A 17,468-nucleotide genomic window follows, 5' to 3' on the forward strand; every position below is an offset into this window, starting at 1 on the left:
TATTTGTGTTTCTCAGCGGTTTACCTGTGCTCGTACGTTGCAAAAATGAGAACATATTGCGTATACTATTTGCCGATTTGAAATCATTTCTTGTTGGGTTACGGTAGCAACGAGTGCTAACTTACTTTTTTCAAAGAATTTTTCCTATTTCTTAAATTCTCTTCCACCGAGAATCTCCTTCCTATTCATCTTGTCTAGACACATATCTTCACCCAAAACATTTTTTCTGCTGCTTGCACTCATCCCCCAGATGGCCGAGTTCATCTGCCAGCTGTTCACCGGAAAGTAAATTCAAAAGTTTGCTCGAAATTGAGCAGCCCAAAAGTGCACATGAACTTTTAGTCATTTCTGGACAATTCTCAGTTATGGGGGAATAGTCGGACGTGTGTAATGATCGCTAGCAGATTTTTGAGTCTCTATTTGCTTGTCGGTCCTTTTCTTTTACTCAAGTTCCCTTCATCATCCAATCTCCATCTTCTTCCAGCCTCGTCCTCACCATGGACTCCAAACCATCAGCACCAGCCTATCCACAGGCTCCTCCAGCCTACGCAGAGGCTGCTGGAGGTGCTCCAGCTCCACCAAACGTCATCTATCCACCACAACAGATGCCGAATCCACAACAACAGCAACAACCGGTAATTTGCTTTTTGTGGAATTCCTAAAAAACTTCAAATTTCCAGATCTATGTTGTTCAACAACCACAGGAGGTCATCATCGTTCATGCCAATGCTAAGATGGCGCCGTCATTCGACCCATACAACGAGTTCTGTCCGCATTGCAATGTGAGTTTGTCTGAAAATTTGAGCAGGTGTCTTGAGAATAATTAGGGGTTAGGCAGGTGGGAAGTTGTGGAAACTAACTGACAAACAAGAAAAGTTATTGATTAAGAAACGAGAGGTGAAGAGAGTGCAGAGAAGCTATCTCTGCTTTCTCTTAGTCTTCTCGTTTGGAAGATACAACGCTTGAAAGTTTAGTGGAAAGGCGGAGAGCACAGACGGTTAGCGTGTCTAGTCGTCTGCACTCTAACCTCGAAAGTTTAAGGCGGTGTATCTCCTTAGGGATGAGAGTTATCAAAACATTTTCAACTACAAAAATGTGTATAATTTCTTTATCTACATTTTTGTAGTTGACAACTTTGAATAGTGTGAAATCGAATTGAGATAAAACTCGTTAAAATTACACAGTCAGAGTGTCTGACTTCTCTGCGTCTCTCTTCCCCGTTCTAAGTTTCGAACCAACCCTTGGAGCATATGCTCAATTAAACTATACAAAACTCACGAAAATCCTTCCAGGTGAACGTGGTGACCCGTGTTGAGCGCACAATGGGATTCTGCTCTTGGACGATGCTCTTCTTGGGTCTCTTCGTCTTCTTCCCACTTCTCTGTTGCTTCTGTTTGGATGGATTCAAAGACTCGAGACACGCGTGTCCACAGTGTGGAACCATTCTTTCTTACAAGAGAAGATAAATGTCTCTCGATTCTCAGCCCCCCCCCCCCCCCCCCGGTCCTCCCCCATTTCTTGCAAATATTCTTGCAAATAATCCAAAAAGTCTGTAAATTTTGTTCTTGGCATTCCCCTCTCTTGACGACCCCACCCACTCCTTTTCCTCTACTATACTAATATTTATATATCCAATCATTTTTTGACATTTCCCAACAAAAAAACCATAAAATGGCTCCTGAAACCCATAAATTTCCCAATTTTTATTCATTGAAACGCCCCAATTTTCTGACGTCTCTCTGTTCATTGTATCCCCTTTTCTCCGCTCTTTTTGGATAAAACATCTCTTGGCTGTGTTCTTTTCTGCAATATGTTGAGTATAGAAATTGGTAGCTCACCGGAGGAAGAGGTCAAATATGTTGGCTACAAGACTCCGTATCAGGAGTATTGTCCGGATTGCAAGGTGAGTTATTTGAAGATTTAAAACCATGAAATCCGCGGAACAAGATTAGGGAGAAGGGGGAAAAATAGAAAATTACGAATAAAAAAATCTGGGTGAATAGAAATCTCGTAATTATCATAGTTGTCAAGACCCGGCTTCAAAAAAATTAACAATTTTTTCAAAGCATTTTTTGACATTTTTTCAATTTTTCATCAAAAATGTGAGCATTTTTAAAGATCAGTCAGAATTTTTTCTAATCCTGAATCATAGTCAAAAGTTTAACAAAAAAATTCAAAACTTCGATAAAATCGTATTCTGGTAAGTTAAACCCAAAATTCACAAGATCCAGCATCGGAAAAGTTTAAAGAATTGTGAGGTTGAAAAAATCCAAATATCGGGAACACTTATTTTGAATTAAATAAAAAACCGAGGTAGAGCAATTTAGTGTGAGACGGAAATTGAATACCGTAAAACTTGAAGAAAGCTGAAAATCCAAGCTAGGAAAAGACCAAACTCGCCTTTGTTCATACTTGTCAAGGCGCAGATAATTGGCGCCAACATTCAAAATTAAATTTTTTTTGAACATTTTGAACAAAATAGTCAGAATTTCGACTATGATTCAGAATTTTAAGAAATTCTGAAAAATCATCGGAATGTTCACATTTTCAATTAAGAAGTGAATAAGTGTTTATATAAATTTTGAACAACAAGCTTATTTTTTGAAGCCGGTGCGAATCTTCTAAACTAAACCCCAAAAATTACGAAAAATTTCAGAAAACAATCATCACAAAAACCGAAAAAGTGTGTGGAATGCTGAACTTTGTCCTTTTCATCGCCTGCCTCTTCCTTCCGTGCCTTGTTGTTTGCTTCTGGTGTCGTTGTTTCATGGATATCGAACATCAATGTCCAGACTGCAAGAAGGCTCTCGGAAGACGTGATAAAATTTGAGGCATACCAAGAAAAGTTAATTAAGTTATTTCTTACGTGACATTCCTTTCCACAATAAATATAATTATTTTCTCTTTTCACCGTGACTTCCCAAAAACCCCCAAAATGAAAAAAGTCTTATCAAAAATAAAGATCAATACCACGTCTCCGCTTATATCGAATCTCGATTATTCCCTCTTCATCAGTTGTCCGACTTGGTTGATCTTCTCATAACTGTGAAAACAAGAAACCAACAAAATCACAGGTTTAGGTAAGTAAGTTCTCAGTGAGAAGATCTCACTATTCCCATACTTTAAGTTATGAAGTTCACTCTGAGCTTGCTCCTGCTCACCCTGCTTCACTCGAAGCCCTCCGCCGGTCAGGCTCCGCCTCCTCCGTCATCGTCTGCGGCCCCTCCGACCGTCTATCATAGTGTCTACGTTCCTGTCGGCGTCGGCGAGCCCCAAACGGATCGTAAAGAGTTCAAGCAATTTGGTCTGTTCCCATCGGAGTTCACTAAATGCGGAGGATCTACTCTGAAATTGAATGAAGCATTTCCTAAAGAAAATACGCATAATGTTGAAATTTTGGTGGATTGCGAGCCGTCACCGACACGCGTCCTTATTGGAAAAGATATGAAACTTGATGGTTTCAAGAGAGATCTCAAAACCGAATGTGAACTTTTCGCGTGCACGGATACGGATTATGAAGACAAAGGCGCTGATTTAAAAGCTATTGGAAATTCAGTAACAGGTTCAGATGTGCCTAAAGCGCCAGAAAAAGAAAAAGTTGACATCAATGTTTGTGGGGCAAAAAAGGCTGGGTATATGCCGGTAAGTAATTGATTTTAAAGGATTTTAAGACATGTCAACGCTTCATTTTTCCAGAACTCTGCAACCCAAGTCATTTTTGCAAACGAAGGCAATTGCTACCAAGCGGTGAAAGGTTCCGAGGCAAGCATTAAAGCACAACAAGATATCCATCAAGTGCCCAGATGGTTGAAGGCTGACAAGGATCTATATAATTTGAGGAATTTCTATTTTTCGGATGAGGTATGCGGTGGATTGAGTACACATGCATACATAACTATAATTTCAGAAATCTGAAAACCTGAAGCGTGTTCCATACATATTCACGCATCAACCCACCCAAAACCCAACTTATCTTGCGTGTGGAACCACGTGCGATCGGGGTAAAGTAGTCAAACTCACGATGCGACCTGCCGGATATTCTACTATAATCTATGTGGATTCGAAGAAATGCTCATCGTTCCGAATCTGTTATGCTGCTGTCGACTTCTTGGATGATACGAAGACTCCGACTTGTAAAGATGACTTCACCATTGACGTTCTCTTCAAGAATGGAGTTGTCATTTGGGGAAAGAAGGGTAGATCTTCAACGATTGAGTTCATGAGTCAGTATCATCAGGAAGCACATACAGTAGCAATTGAATTTGGATATGGAGTTAAGGTTCATGGTAATACCGTTGGAAACTTTTACCTTGGAAATGATCATCGTGAAATCGTTACCAGTGATTCGGGAGGTTATGCGGCCAGTGAAGCTTCACAGCTCTCGTTTATTTTCCCACATGAGAACTGTTTGAAGGAAGGAGCTGGAATCTTCTCAAAGGTGAAATCTTATAGTTAGCATTACATTCAATCGTATTTCTATTTTTGCAGAACATTGAAACCGGAAAAACGTTCACAAGTCAAGCTAATAAAGTAGAGTCAAAAGGAACCAAATACGATGACAAAGGGGAAGCAATCAGCGGTACACCAGCTGAAACTGCCACCACCACCACCAAAGAGCCCGTCCAAAATCTTGTCTATACCACTACCCCAGCTGCTGTTCGAATCATGGCCGAGCCAGGAGCATTGAGTATGATTGAGGAGAATGAGGCTGCTTCGAAGGCCCTCTTTGTCGCTGGAAAATGGTGGACTTGGGGTATTTATGCTGGATTTGTGATTGGAACTCTGGTCACGTTGGCTATCGGTGGTGGATTGTTCTACTTGTTGAGAAGAACTGTTTTCGGTGTTTGGTGAGTTTTTGGAGGATCTGTCCTTTAAAGTTGTATTCTTGACTTTCAGGTACCGAGGAATGTACAAACGATATGGATGCGACGCTTCTGGAACCACTGGAGGTATCACTGGAGTCGGTTTTGGAAACACTACTGCTGCTGTCGAGACGGTTGCTGGAACGACTGGAGGAACCACCGTGGGAACCAGTACTGTCGGAACAACTGGAGGAGGAGATACCACTGGAAGCACTAGTGGATCTAGTACTATTGCAATGTGATTTGATGTGTATTTTCTTTTTTTTTAAGAGCTGAATGTGAAAGAATAAAATGGAATTGTGTTTTGGTTGCTTAGTGATTAACAAGAGTTGCAGCGAGCAGCACCTTTTGCATTTCAAAGACCTGGGTGGAGTGTCACAACTGCATCAACTAGAACAAAGGATTCCATCAAGAGGTTTCCACTTGTTGTCAGAACGCGTTAATCTACGGGAACCTCTGAGCAAGAGAAAAAGAGCTCTGGGAAATCTGGCACTGTGCCAACCTATGTATAGGGGAGTCTGCCAAATTATTGATTCTTTAAACAATTATGTGGGAAGAACGATATACATCCCACCAATAGATTTCACCTATAGTCTATTGTCAAAACAGAGACCTCTGAGCATGGGAAAATGAGTTCTGGGAAGTCTGGCACTGTGCCAACATCTGCGTAACCTATGGCAGGGTCGATTCAGTCATTGATTTTTTCGAAGAACTGCGAAAGAACGTTATATGTTTGAAATTGTTCATTGGCATATACAAAGTACAGGAGAGAAGAATTTCAAACACAAAAAAAGAAAACGACAAAAAATCAATTATTCAGTTGGCAGCAGCAACATCCTCGGCTCCGGCAGCAGATGGTCCAGCCTCTCCAGCTGCAGCAGCAGCAGCAGCTTTTTCAGCCTCCTTGGCTTTCTTCTTCTCAGCAGCAGCCTTCTCCGCAGCCTCATCTTCCTCGTCAGTTGGAATCTCAAAGATTACGCGAAGCTCTTCTGGAGACTTCCCTTTAGCCATAAGAGCAACTTTCTTGCAAGCATAGTTCATGAGTTGCTTGATATCCAAATAATTGGCAGCAAGAATCAGATGGAAGAGCTCATCATTATCGATTTTGAGGAACTCCTCGTCCCATTCTGGGATAGTCACATTCTTTGGGACAGTGTCGTCGTCGACTGGGATCGGCTCCCCTTTGTGATGCTCACAAAATTCGACAACTTTGACGAGAGCGGGTTTTTTGATGTTGTCCATTGGAATAGACTCATCCATTTCAGCTCCTCCATGAAGATTCGAGACAAGATCATTGAGAGTTTTCGATTGTTTGACGGCCTCAGACGAGATCTTCACTTCATCTCCATCGCATGACTCCAACGTGTAATAGACAGTTGGTTCGGCTGGAGCAGCCTCAGCAACTGGAGCATCGACGGCGGGGACTTCAACTGGGGCTTGCTCAGCAGACATCACGATATTGAGTACGAGTTCTGTAATTAAAGACGAATGAATCGATGAAGAGAAAAAGAAAGAAGGGAGAGACAGAAAACAGTATGAGCCGCAGACAAGAGAAGGAATTAATGTAAATGGAAAATGAGATGTCTCTACGGTCCATCCATCTCCTTTTATACTAATTTTTCTTGCCAGGGACCATACGCAGCTAAGCAGATACGCAGATACGCATTCGAGAGACCTATCATGTCCCTTTAAACGCAGGAAAAGAGTAAGGTCCCTGGGAAGAAAAATTAGTATAAAAGGAGATGGATGGACAGTAGAGACATCTCATTTTCCATTTACATTAATTCCTTCTCTTGTCTGCAGTAAACGGCTCATACTGTTTTCTCTCTCTCTTTTTCTCCTTTTTCCTTTATCGATTCATTCTCCTCTTATTACAGAACTCTTACTCAATATCGTGATGTCTGCTGAACAAGCCCCAGTTGAAGTCCCTGCCGCTGATGCTCCAGTTGCTGAGGCTGCTCCAGCCGAGCCAACTGTCTATTACACGTTGGAGTCATGCGATGGAGATGAAGTGAAGATCTCGTCTGAGGCCGTCAAACAATCGAAAACTCTCAATGATCTTGTGTCAAATCTTCATGGAGGAGCTGAAATGAATGAGTCTATTCCAATGGACAACATCAAAAAACCCGCTCTCGTCAAAGTTGTCGAATTTTGTGAGCATCACAAAGGGGAGCCGATCCCAGTCGACGACGACACTGTCCCGAAGAATGTGACTATCCCAGAATGGGACGAGGATTTTCTCAAAATCGATAATGATGAGCTCTTCCATCTGATTCTTGCTGCCAATTACTTGGATATCAAGCAACTCATGAACTATGCTTGCAAGAAGGTTGCTCTGATGGCTAAAGGAAAGTCTCCAGAAGAGCTTCGTGTCATCTACGGCATTCCAACTGACGAGGAAGATGAGGCTGCTGAGAAGGCTGCTGCTGAGAAGAAGAAGGCCAAGGAGGCTGAAAAAGCTGCTGCTGCTGCTGCTGGAGAAGCTGGACCATCTGCTGCCGGAGCCGAGGATGCTGCTGCTGCCAACTGAATAATTGATTTTTTGTCTTTTTCTTTTTTTGTGTTTGAAATTCTTCTCTCCTGTACTTTGTATCTGCCAATGAACAATTTCAAACATATATCGTTCTTTCGCAGTTCTTCGAAAAAATCAATAACTCAATCAAATCCGTCATAGATGTTGGCACATTGCCAGACTTCCCAGAGCTCATTTTCTCATGCTCAGGTCTCTGCCAATGTTAACGTTCTAACAATAGACTATAGATAATAATCTTATGATGGGACATATGTCGTTCTTTCCACAAATGTGTTTAAAGAATAAATAATTTGGCAGATTCCGTCATAAATAGGTTGGCACAGTGCCAGACTTCCCAAAGCTCATTTTCTCATGCTCAGAAGTCCCCGTAGATTTACACGTTCTTACAATAGATGGAAATCTCGTATGGAGATTCTTTGTTCTTGATGATGCAGATATTGCTTCTGCCTCAGGTCAGCCTTCTTAGTTTGGCATGACGGATGGCTACAATAAAAACTCTTCTGATTAAAATGTTCATTATTGGAACTGGAAGTTCGTAGGGAGATGTAACTAGAACTAAGTAGTTCAGAACAGCTAAAAACAAAGATCAGTGAGCTATAGTGAAAGACCCAGATAACATTTTATCACTTGCAAGTAGCAGGGATCCAGACAAAATATTCCTTCTTCACAACACTCTGTAGTTCTTTTTTCAGTAAGAGGAAGGTTAATGTGTTCCTCTATTCATAGCTCGTTTTCGAGAGAATAACAAAAAATCGTAACATTTTCGAATTTGATCGATTTCTCGAAATTTAATGAGATAATATCTGAAACCAGGATTTTTTTTGCTTTGAATTGGTAGATACATAATGCATTCGGAATAATTCTAAAACTGATATTTCTTCATTCTAGTTATATTAGCTAAAAAATTAAAACATTAAGTTGTAGACCTGCAATTTTCTCGTTTTTTAGAGTAGATCAAAAATTGCCTTACAATTCTTTTTGTAGACACGTATTATTCGTATTCTAAAACCATAGATCAAATATTTTTTCTTCGCGGGAGACGAACTCTTTGCGGGAAAAACGGGTATAAAAGGATATGGATTCGTAGAGACACCTCATTTTTCATTTACATTTCTTCCTTCACTGTTTTCTGTCTCTCCCTTTACTCCTTTTTCATTGACTCATTATCCTCATATTGCAGAACTCGTACTCACTACTAACATGTCTGCTGAACAAGCCCCAGTTGAAGTCCCCGCCATCGATGCTCCAGTTGCGGAGGCTGCTCCAGCCGAACCAACTGTCTACTACACGTTGGAGTCATGTGATGGAGATGAAGTGAAGATCTCGTCTGAGGCCGTCAAACAATCGAAAACTCTCAATGATCTTGTGTCAAATCTTCATGGAGGAGCTGAAATGAATGAGTCTATTCCAATGGACAACATCAAAAAACCCGCTCTCGTCAAAGTTGTCGAATTTTGTGAGCATCACAAAGGGGAGCCGATCCCAGTCGACGACGACACTGTCCCGAAGAATGTGACTATACCAGAATGGGACGAGGAGTTCCTCAAGATCGATAATGATGAGCTCTTCCATCTGATTCTTGCTGCCAACTACTTGGATATCAAGCAACTCATGAACTATGCTTGCAAGAAGGTTGCGCTCATGGCCAAAGGAAAGTCTCCAGAAGAGCTTCGTGTCATCTACGGCATTCCAACTGACGAGGAAGATGAGGCTGCTGAGAAGGCTGCTGCTGAGAAGAAGAAGGCCAAGGAGGCTGAAAAAGCTACTGCTGCTGCTGCTGGAGAGGCTGGACCATCTGCTGCTGGAGCCGAGGATGCTGCTGCTGCCAACTGAATAATTGACTTTTTGCCTTTTCAAATTTTCTGTGTTTGAAATTCTTCTCACCTGTAATTTGTATTTGCCAATGAACAACTTTAAACATAAATCGCTCTTTTACCTCCACAAATTCTTTTGAAGAATCAATAATTTGGCAGACTCCACCATACATAAGTTGGCACGGTGCCGAAATTTGCCAGAGCTCAATTCTCGCACTAAGAGGCCTCCACAGATGTAAACGTTCTAACAATAGATCGAAATCTCTTATGGAGTTTTCCTTTTGTTCTTGATGATGCAGATATTGACCCTGCCTTAGGTCAGCCTTCAGAAATAACACGTGGCAGTTTGACAAGAAGGATGTGTTTTATCATCTTGCCATGCCCGGCAGATGGTGTTGTTTCTCGACAAAATTTGTGAAACGTCGTACTCCATAAAAAATAGGACAAACTAATATTTACACAAAGTATTTATTCAAAAACTATTCTTGACAGCTACTCAATACTTTTGACTCCAACCATAGTCTCATCCTCATTTTGATCTTCCATATACTCCTCTCGTATTCTGAAATAAATTGTATTCACTTTTTCATTCAAAACCCAAAAACTTACGGAACAGGTATTTTCTTAGCCGTCTTCGTGCTAAACTTTTCTTTTGCTGAAAATAAAAGAGTTCTTCCAGGAGTCTTTTGTTCCTTCGACCTACCTGTACTTGGCTCTTTTGACATTTTCTTCTTTGGCGGCTCCAGTTTTTTGCTGATCATTGGTTGAGAGTTTTCCTGTTCTCCACTTTGAGTTGGCTCCAATGCCTCCGTGTCCTTTGTTCCTTTTTTGGGCGGAGATCGGGAGCCAGGTGTCTCGGCAGTAGGCGTGGAAGAGATGGATGGAGAAACGGATGGGATCTTATTGTCAGGTGTTGTCTGGAATTGGATAGGGTTTAGACAGTAACTTAGACATTCCCCTCACCTTCTCTTTTTTCTTCTCCTGGTCCTTTCGTTTTCGTTTCCTTCTTTCCATAAATGTCTTCGCGTATTGTCCTTGAAACTTCTTCTTAGGTTTACAGTAGATCAATGGCATCGAAAATAGACAAGTGATCGTAAGACACCAAACAACGGAAATTAAGCTCATTATTCTGAAAGACGAGTGAGACGGGTGAGTTGATTGGAGAGGACACGATGAACATACAAAATCAGATCCTTTTTGAGAAACTAAATAACTCGATATTGAAGAACAAGAGGTTATATAGAGGATTATTTTGTTTTGTTTTCTGGAATCGGGACACGTTTTATTTTGGAAAATGTTTTGAATGAACTTTTGCCAAGATTGATTGACAGATAAGATCACGTGGAAAATTAATAAGATTTCTAGTTTTTAATATCAGGATTCGGTACTTTATGGTTTAACGGGTGTTTATATAATAGACGGGTGTTTTGAGAATTAACGGGTGCAATACCGAAATCTAAAAAAATAAGTGTTTATAAATCATTTTTTCAGCAGTTTTCATTTTTCCTATTCATTTACTGGTTTACCATTTTTTGTTATTTTCTATCGTTTTACATACATACTTTCAATTAGTTTGTCCGCAATCACTGATAAGAGTTTACTTGTCGTGGAATTAATTAGCCATCAACTCACGACCTTGAATAGCCAGCTTCACAACTCTATGGGCTTTCAAAAACTCAAAAATATCTAACAAAAATGGCTATAAGAAAAGAATAAGTTTAAGAATAAGTTCAATACGTGATACATGACCTTCTACCATTCGGAGGAAATACTCAACAACTCTCGTCAACTACTTGCGTGTTTCTGTTCTCTCATTGTGCTGGCCTCAAGATAACGATCGTCCGAGATCCCGTATTTTTGGTTGACAAGAAGCTCGCCTTTAAAGAGTATTGGAGTACAGCAATACGAAAAGCAAAGTTCGCCGCTTTTTTAATTTTCAAGTAGTTCCACAGTAAAAATATCCGTCTTCTGACTCTTTAAAATATTTGTGCGTCCAATATGAGAATATGTCCAGGCAATCCAACGTTTCTTCCAACTCTTCTCAACTCTCCCCGAGTGTGTTCTCTACCGTTGGTTGGCTCACCTCACCACTACTCCAGGAATCATTCGGAGACTCAATTTGTCATCATAAACGACGCCACAGTAATTCTAGAACTTAGTTTGAAGAAATGCATATTCGAAATTAGATATCTTCGTAATCTACTAGCTTCGTGTCAGCATTGTTTGAGTTTCCAGATTTTCTGAAAAAGATAAAATTTTTGGAAATAAAAGGAAAGCCCAAAAAGCAAAACTTTTAAAAAGAAGACAAGAAACAGACACATGTCGATGATTTGAAAGAGAGAGGCTAGGGATGGTACGCAGTCGATTGCGTGGATGCCCCTCTCCTCATGATGGCTTTCTCAGATGATTGAAACTGCTTCTCTGCGTCTTTGCGATCTGAATGGACCAGTGGGAACGAATGATGGGAATTCGAGAGAAAAAATAGAAGTGAAGGAGAGGGTGAAGGTGATTACATTGTCAGAAAAGGCTGGAATAAGACGTGGGAAGACATTGGAAGTTTCGAAACATCTGATTTCGATATGGACGGTGACGAAGTGTCAAAGTTGTCAAATGTGTCGGGTCCTAAACGTCGTACTGTACTTTATTTTGACAATAAACTGAACAGAGTGTGACTTCTTTCTTGACTTTTGGGTAACACTAGGAAGGCGTCCCAATTTTATCCGGTTGTTTTGGAAAGCAGTCAATTTTTGTCGGAACAAAACTTAAAGACAAGGCTGGGTACGCGGTTTCCAAAGTGTCGAGAATATAGGTTCATTTTAATCGTTTTATGACTATCCGGGGTGCGCGGAACAGGGACACGGGACATCACAACCCGCCTCATTTCGAGCGCTACTTTTGGGATTTTTTTTTGAAATGTTGGAAAGATCTTGTTCACTTTCCATGACACGCTATCAGCAGGTCACACTCTCTCTTTTCAACGTTTACACTATTTAAAAAAGGTCAACAACTCTTCATCATTTCACTCTTATTTTCACTCACTTCGTCAACATACTTCCATCAATGCTCACCACTGATAAGGACTGTTAAAGTGATTAAAACACCACTTCACATGATTTTCTTCCTTCAAACAGAATTCATTTTTTCTTCTGTTCTCTTAGTTTCAGTTGTTTTTCTTTCTAAAATAATGTCATCTGCACGGAAGAAGTATAACGAGACGAAATGGCAAAACTTCAGTATTGAAGAAATGAGAATCATCGAGCGTGAACAATGGAATTGGGTAGTTTTCAATAGTCAGATCTCTAAAATTTCATAGTTTTCAGCATTACTGGAGAGCAATTCTTCCAAACGGTCGAGAGATTCGTTTTAATGTTTCTTACTTTGAGAAAGAGTACTTGAAATTGGAAAAGTTGAATGTGTTTATAATTGATGATGACGACTTATCATTCATTGAAAGTATCATGAAAAATGAAGATGCAGCGGTACACATGATGGATCTCGAGCAGTTAACGGTACGTGATAATTTCCTATTGAACATCATTATTCGGAAACCCGTTTCGATAAAATAGAGAAGTCTACTAGTATGGTTAAACAAGTAAAAAGTACTCTTCAGTTATAAAAGCTAAGAGACCACCCCGCTGGGAACCATAGTTGTCAAGTCCCGGGCCGGCCCGGCAAGGCCCGAAGGCCTGGCTTCAAAAAATGACCTTTTTTTCCAATTTTTTTTCGAAATTTTTTCAATTTTTCAGCGAAAATGTGACCATTTTTGACTATATTTCAGAATTTCTTCCAATTCTGACTGATAGTAGAAAATTTGACTTTTTCGAAAATTCAAAAAAATTTGAAAAATTTAAAAAAATTTGAAAATTTGACTTTCGCGTCAATCTGCCCGGCCCGGCCGGACCGGGCCTTGACAACTATGCTGTGAACGAATTTTATAGAACTTTGGGGGGATGAAACATAACTCGGCTCGCTGAGACATTTAGCAGGTTTTTACTACAGAAATGGACTCCCCGTAATCGAAAGTACCTATTACCAAATTTATAGATCGTTTGAAAGTCTGCTAAATTTTCAGATAGGCCGAAAAAAGCATTTCTATGTTCGTGCAATCTATACGGGAAATCCGAATGAAGACGGCGCTTATTCGATGATTTATTCGAGGAACGTGTTCACTGAGGAAATACTGCAAATAATTCCGTTACTTATGAAACAGCAAAACACTCCGTTAGCTGATTCTGACAGTAAGTCGATTGAATATATAACAAATACTTGAAATCTATTATTTAGGAAGACTCGAAAATTATAAAAATAAGTGGAAATCAAGTGGTGAGCATCTTTTCACTGCAATTGAGTTGAATGAATTTGAGGAAGTTCTGAAGGACTTTGACATTGACAAGTCACAAATTACGGTGGGTTCTGTAAGCCTTTAGAACCAGTTTTGGTTTTTCAGATTATACAAGATATAACTCATTATTGGTCTTCCATAGAAATTATTGAACGCAACGGTCGCTTCGGCACAACACTGACTCCGAATGGTGTGGCAGTTATGGAACCTTCACATGCTGCCTACATGCATTTTATATCTCTTGTCTGTGGTGTCAATTGGAATTCAGATGCTGTGAAAGGAAACATGATTTATTTTCAACAAGTAATGAATAAAGTAATAGATCGATACAGAGAAATGAAGGTACGTGGCCAATCACTGATATTTTTACAATAGATCAGCCAGAATATTTTCAGGGAACCTTTGTGTATATATGGAGTGTCGTTGAACACATTGAAACAGCAGCACGTTCTTTTTTCATGACTCCACCAGTGGCTCTGGTGAATGTCGACTACAGGTTTTCCGATTTTTCACCCTACTCATCTCCAGTTCCACTCGACACCTACCATTCCATTTGTCGGTCGTCCGGACTTCCGATCTACCGAGACTTCACTTTAGAACCGAATCATAAAAGTGAGAATATTCCTGCATGGATGGCTCGTTTCTTCGTACAGGCTGGATGGATCAATGTATTTTTTTCTCATCCCAATATGAGAGTGAACAAGAACTACATGGCTTCAACACTGATGATGAGAATAGTAGAGGACCCCGCAACTTTGACGGATTTTCTAGTGTTTACGGTGAGTAGCAAATCTCACGTAATTTCCAGGCAGTTAGCCGACGAAAACGGCAGTTAGGCGACGATTTCGGCGCGGCTGCCATATGTACAGTTTCCGTCGGCTAACTGCCGTTTCGGTAGTTTCCTATCCTGGGAGGAATTCGCCATGTATGTAGGTGCCGTTTACATGCCGTTTACACGCCGATACCGCGCTGCTTAGGTGCCAAATATTTCCAAAATTTTGAAAGTCAGTAATTTATTTAAGCGATTTAAAAGTGAAAGATGGCATTTTGGGTCAATTTGTGTGGCCTGAGTTCAAACATTCGTTGGCTACTTTTCACTTTTTTCTACAATCTCTTAACTAAATGAAATTGATTTCATGTACGCTAAATTTGAAATACGGATATGTGTCTGTATCATTTATCCATTAAAAAACAAAAGTGGCCGTTTTCCGAGAACTTCGACTCTTAGCTTGTCCTCAGGTCATGTATCTGATCGCGCCGTGAGAGCAAGCCACCTTAGTGATGACTCTGGCAAAATTTAGATCAGATTAATAGTATTTCAAATTCATATCTTGGATACAATATATCAAAATATTATCAAAAAGCAGCAGCCGACATCTCACGACTTCCACGGGCCAAACGCCACTTAGATGCCAGATACTCCCCGACTTGACCATATTTGCCGTTCCTATCCCATTTCAGTGCCAAACTGTCATTTACCTCGGCTAACTGCCATTTTTCACGGCTAACTCCCGAAACTCGTGGCTAACTCCCAAATAGGTGCCACCCACGCGCCAAAAATTACGTCATATCAAAATATCCGTGTAAAAGAAATTATTACAGAAAAATGTGTTTTTTTCTGGTGGAGATGCCAGAATAGCAGATTCCGAGGTTGACTTTATTATTGGTAAGATAGAGAAGGAAACAGAAAGAAACAAATTATTGGAAAGCGCAAAGAAGAGAGAAGAAATTCTTCGACAGAGGAAGTTAGATAAGAAGAATAAAACTGCCAGTGAGCCAAGCGGTTCTAAGGTCAAGACAGTCACTCCAGAAGCAGTTGGACAGAATAAACCGGTTCCGTCTGAACGGGAAATTGAGCCTGAGAAGAAGAAACCGATGCAAAGCAAGCTAATTCAAACTAGTCCTGTCGAATGTGACCATTGTTTGAAATCCTATAAGGTACGAGATGAGGTGAAAAAGGAACTGGAAGCAACGAAGAACAAACTAAAACATTCAGAAGAGAGAGCAAAACAGGTCGATAAGCTAGAAAAAGTTTTGAGTGAGAACAAGAAGAAATTTGAAACGCTAGAATCTGAAGCGGAGAAAATGAAAAGTTTGGAAAAGAAAGTTTCAAGAGTAGACGAGTTAGAGAACATTTTGGAAGAGCGACATAAGGAAATTGAGGAATTAAAACACCAGAATACGAAGTTGACAGAAGAAAACTTTGATATCAGACAAATGGAGGGAAAGTGAGTTCTGAATGAGTCGTTGGAAACTGAGATTAATTTCCATTTTAGTGCGTATGAAGACATGAAGTTGATGGAAGTGGAGCTGAGGACCCTGAAGGCGGAACGAAAACATTTGTTGGAGAGTAACAAATTGTGAGTCATATAATATTTTTGGAACAGTTTCATCTGAACATTCCAATCGATACAGGTACAGGTAGCATCATAATTTCCAAAAAGGGTATAATATGCATCTTTCTTCACTTTCGTAGTTGACAATCGCTCTCCTAAAGTTCATTCAAGAGCAGCTCTTGACACAAATAGGGTTTGCGCAAAAAGGTTCTGAACTCAAAATGAAGTTCTCAATCTATTCACCATACTTGATTCTGATGTTAAATGTTGCTCAATCTGTAATGAGACATCGTATCAGACAGCGAAAAAATGTTTGTAACTTTTGAACCTGATAATATATTGCAAAACAGCAGAAAACATCTGAAAGAACGTGTTTAGAATTTCATAGTTGAGTACGGTGAAAAAAATTCCTTCATTCAAACATTTCAGAATCACCAAATCGAGAGATCATTTGACAGAAAAGGTAAAACAACTTGAAGCTCAAATGAATAGGTTTACTACTATCTTTTTTACTTTAAAAATATTACAACTTTCAGTGGTAAAAAAGAAACCCAATCGCAGCAAGAAATGGCAGAAAGAGACAGAATTATTCAAGAGTAAGAACTTTTGTAAAAATCTGATTGATATGGAAACTCTTTTGATTTTCAGACTCGAAGCGACAAGTATGCGTGTATCGATTAAGAATCAGGAACAAACCAAAGAGATTCAAAATCTGTTGGAGAAGTTGAAAATGAGCAAGCAGTGATATTCATAAACTTTTTTGAACTATATGATACCCATGATACTCATGAGCACAATTTATGATTTTTATAACAAAATAAAACTTCGGAAAATGTTATAAATTCATAGAAAATCTAAATTCGATGCGATCTCGTGCCATAATTATTCCAGTCCCAGTTAATGATGTATGTTTTGTATATCAAATTAGAGTTAAAAATTCCTTCTTTCCATTTATATCATTTTCAGTTTCCAAATTGTATGTCTTTCCAGTCTAAAGAAACCGGTGGGGGTCTCAAAAATATCAGTGGTTACTGCAAGTGCGCTCTATTTGCACGCGCTAGAGAGTGGAGACACCAGACATCGCTTTTCTTGTGCAGGAGGCAGTGAATCGTCGATATTTTTTCAGAAACGTGTCGGAAACAGAAAAGCCGGAATGATAAACCGGAAAAAATTCCGAAACCGAAAATTTTTCAATTTTAGGTTTTCGAAATGAAATATAAGTCATGCTCAGGCAACTCGATATTAGTCTAATTAGACAACCGAAGTCTAATTAGACAGAATAGCAATCTAAATACAATCTAGTTAGATTAGCTCGTTTTTAAAGTCTAATTAGACAGTTTTAAAGTCTAAATAGACAGGCAAGTCTAATTAGATTGTATGTTAGTTGGATTAGAAAAAATTGTAGTCAAATTAGACAAAATGATAGTCTAATTAGACTGTGGGTCAATCTAACTGGGTCCCGTTAGTCTCTAAATTTACTTGAATTAGATTAATATCGAGTTGTCTGAGTGTCAGGACGGTTTTTTCGGAAATAATTTGCAACTTTTTCAGTTTTCGTGATTTTTTTCGAAGTTTTCGGCA

The 17,468-nt window shown here is 39.7% G+C and overlaps 4 protein-coding genes across 4 annotated transcripts; 3 read left to right on the forward strand and 1 right to left on the reverse strand.

Moving 5' to 3' along the window:
- Positions 1-497: 497 nt before the first annotated feature.
- Positions 498-1,466, forward strand: GCK72_010893 (uncharacterized protein; the record flags this gene model as incomplete). The annotated part of the gene is made up of 3 exons (XM_053728089.1): positions 498-635; positions 681-782; positions 1,293-1,466. 3 exons carry the CDS (start codon positions 498-500, stop codon positions 1,464-1,466), a joined length of 414 nt encoding a protein of 137 aa, XP_053587666.1.
- A 344-nt stretch (positions 1,467-1,810) lies between these two features.
- On the forward strand, positions 1,811-5,104 carry GCK72_010894 (uncharacterized protein; the record flags this gene model as incomplete). Its single annotated transcript, XM_053728090.1, has 8 exons — positions 1,811-1,903; positions 2,657-2,816; positions 3,075-3,080; positions 3,128-3,642; positions 3,697-3,861; positions 3,908-4,438; positions 4,489-4,847; positions 4,897-5,104. 8 exons carry the CDS (start codon positions 1,811-1,813, stop codon positions 5,102-5,104), a joined length of 2,037 nt encoding a protein of 678 aa, XP_053587667.1.
- A 4,597-nt stretch (positions 5,105-9,701) lies between these two features.
- On the reverse strand, positions 9,702-10,334 carry GCK72_010895 (uncharacterized protein; the record flags this gene model as incomplete). The annotated part of the gene is made up of 4 exons (XM_003111611.2): positions 9,702-9,771; positions 9,819-9,864; positions 9,913-10,126; positions 10,173-10,334. The coding sequence occupies 4 exons, from the start codon at positions 10,332-10,334 to the stop codon at positions 9,702-9,704; spliced, it is 492 nt and encodes a 163-aa protein (XP_003111659.2).
- Positions 10,335-12,393: 2,059 nt separating this feature from the next.
- Positions 12,394-16,632, forward strand: GCK72_010896 (uncharacterized protein; the record flags this gene model as incomplete). Its single annotated transcript, XM_053728091.1, has 11 exons — positions 12,394-12,486; positions 12,530-12,718; positions 13,282-13,447; positions 13,494-13,619; positions 13,694-13,893; positions 13,947-14,330; positions 15,154-15,779; positions 15,828-15,911; positions 16,317-16,379; positions 16,424-16,483; positions 16,536-16,632. 11 exons carry the CDS (start codon positions 12,394-12,396, stop codon positions 16,630-16,632), a joined length of 2,088 nt encoding a protein of 695 aa, XP_053587668.1.
- Between the last annotated feature and the right edge of the window lie 836 nt (positions 16,633-17,468).

Source organism: Caenorhabditis remanei, chromosome III, assembly GCF_010183535.1.
Source record: "Caenorhabditis remanei strain PX506 chromosome III, whole genome shotgun sequence".
Lineage (NCBI taxonomy): Eukaryota > Metazoa > Nematoda > Chromadorea > Rhabditida > Rhabditidae > Caenorhabditis > Caenorhabditis remanei.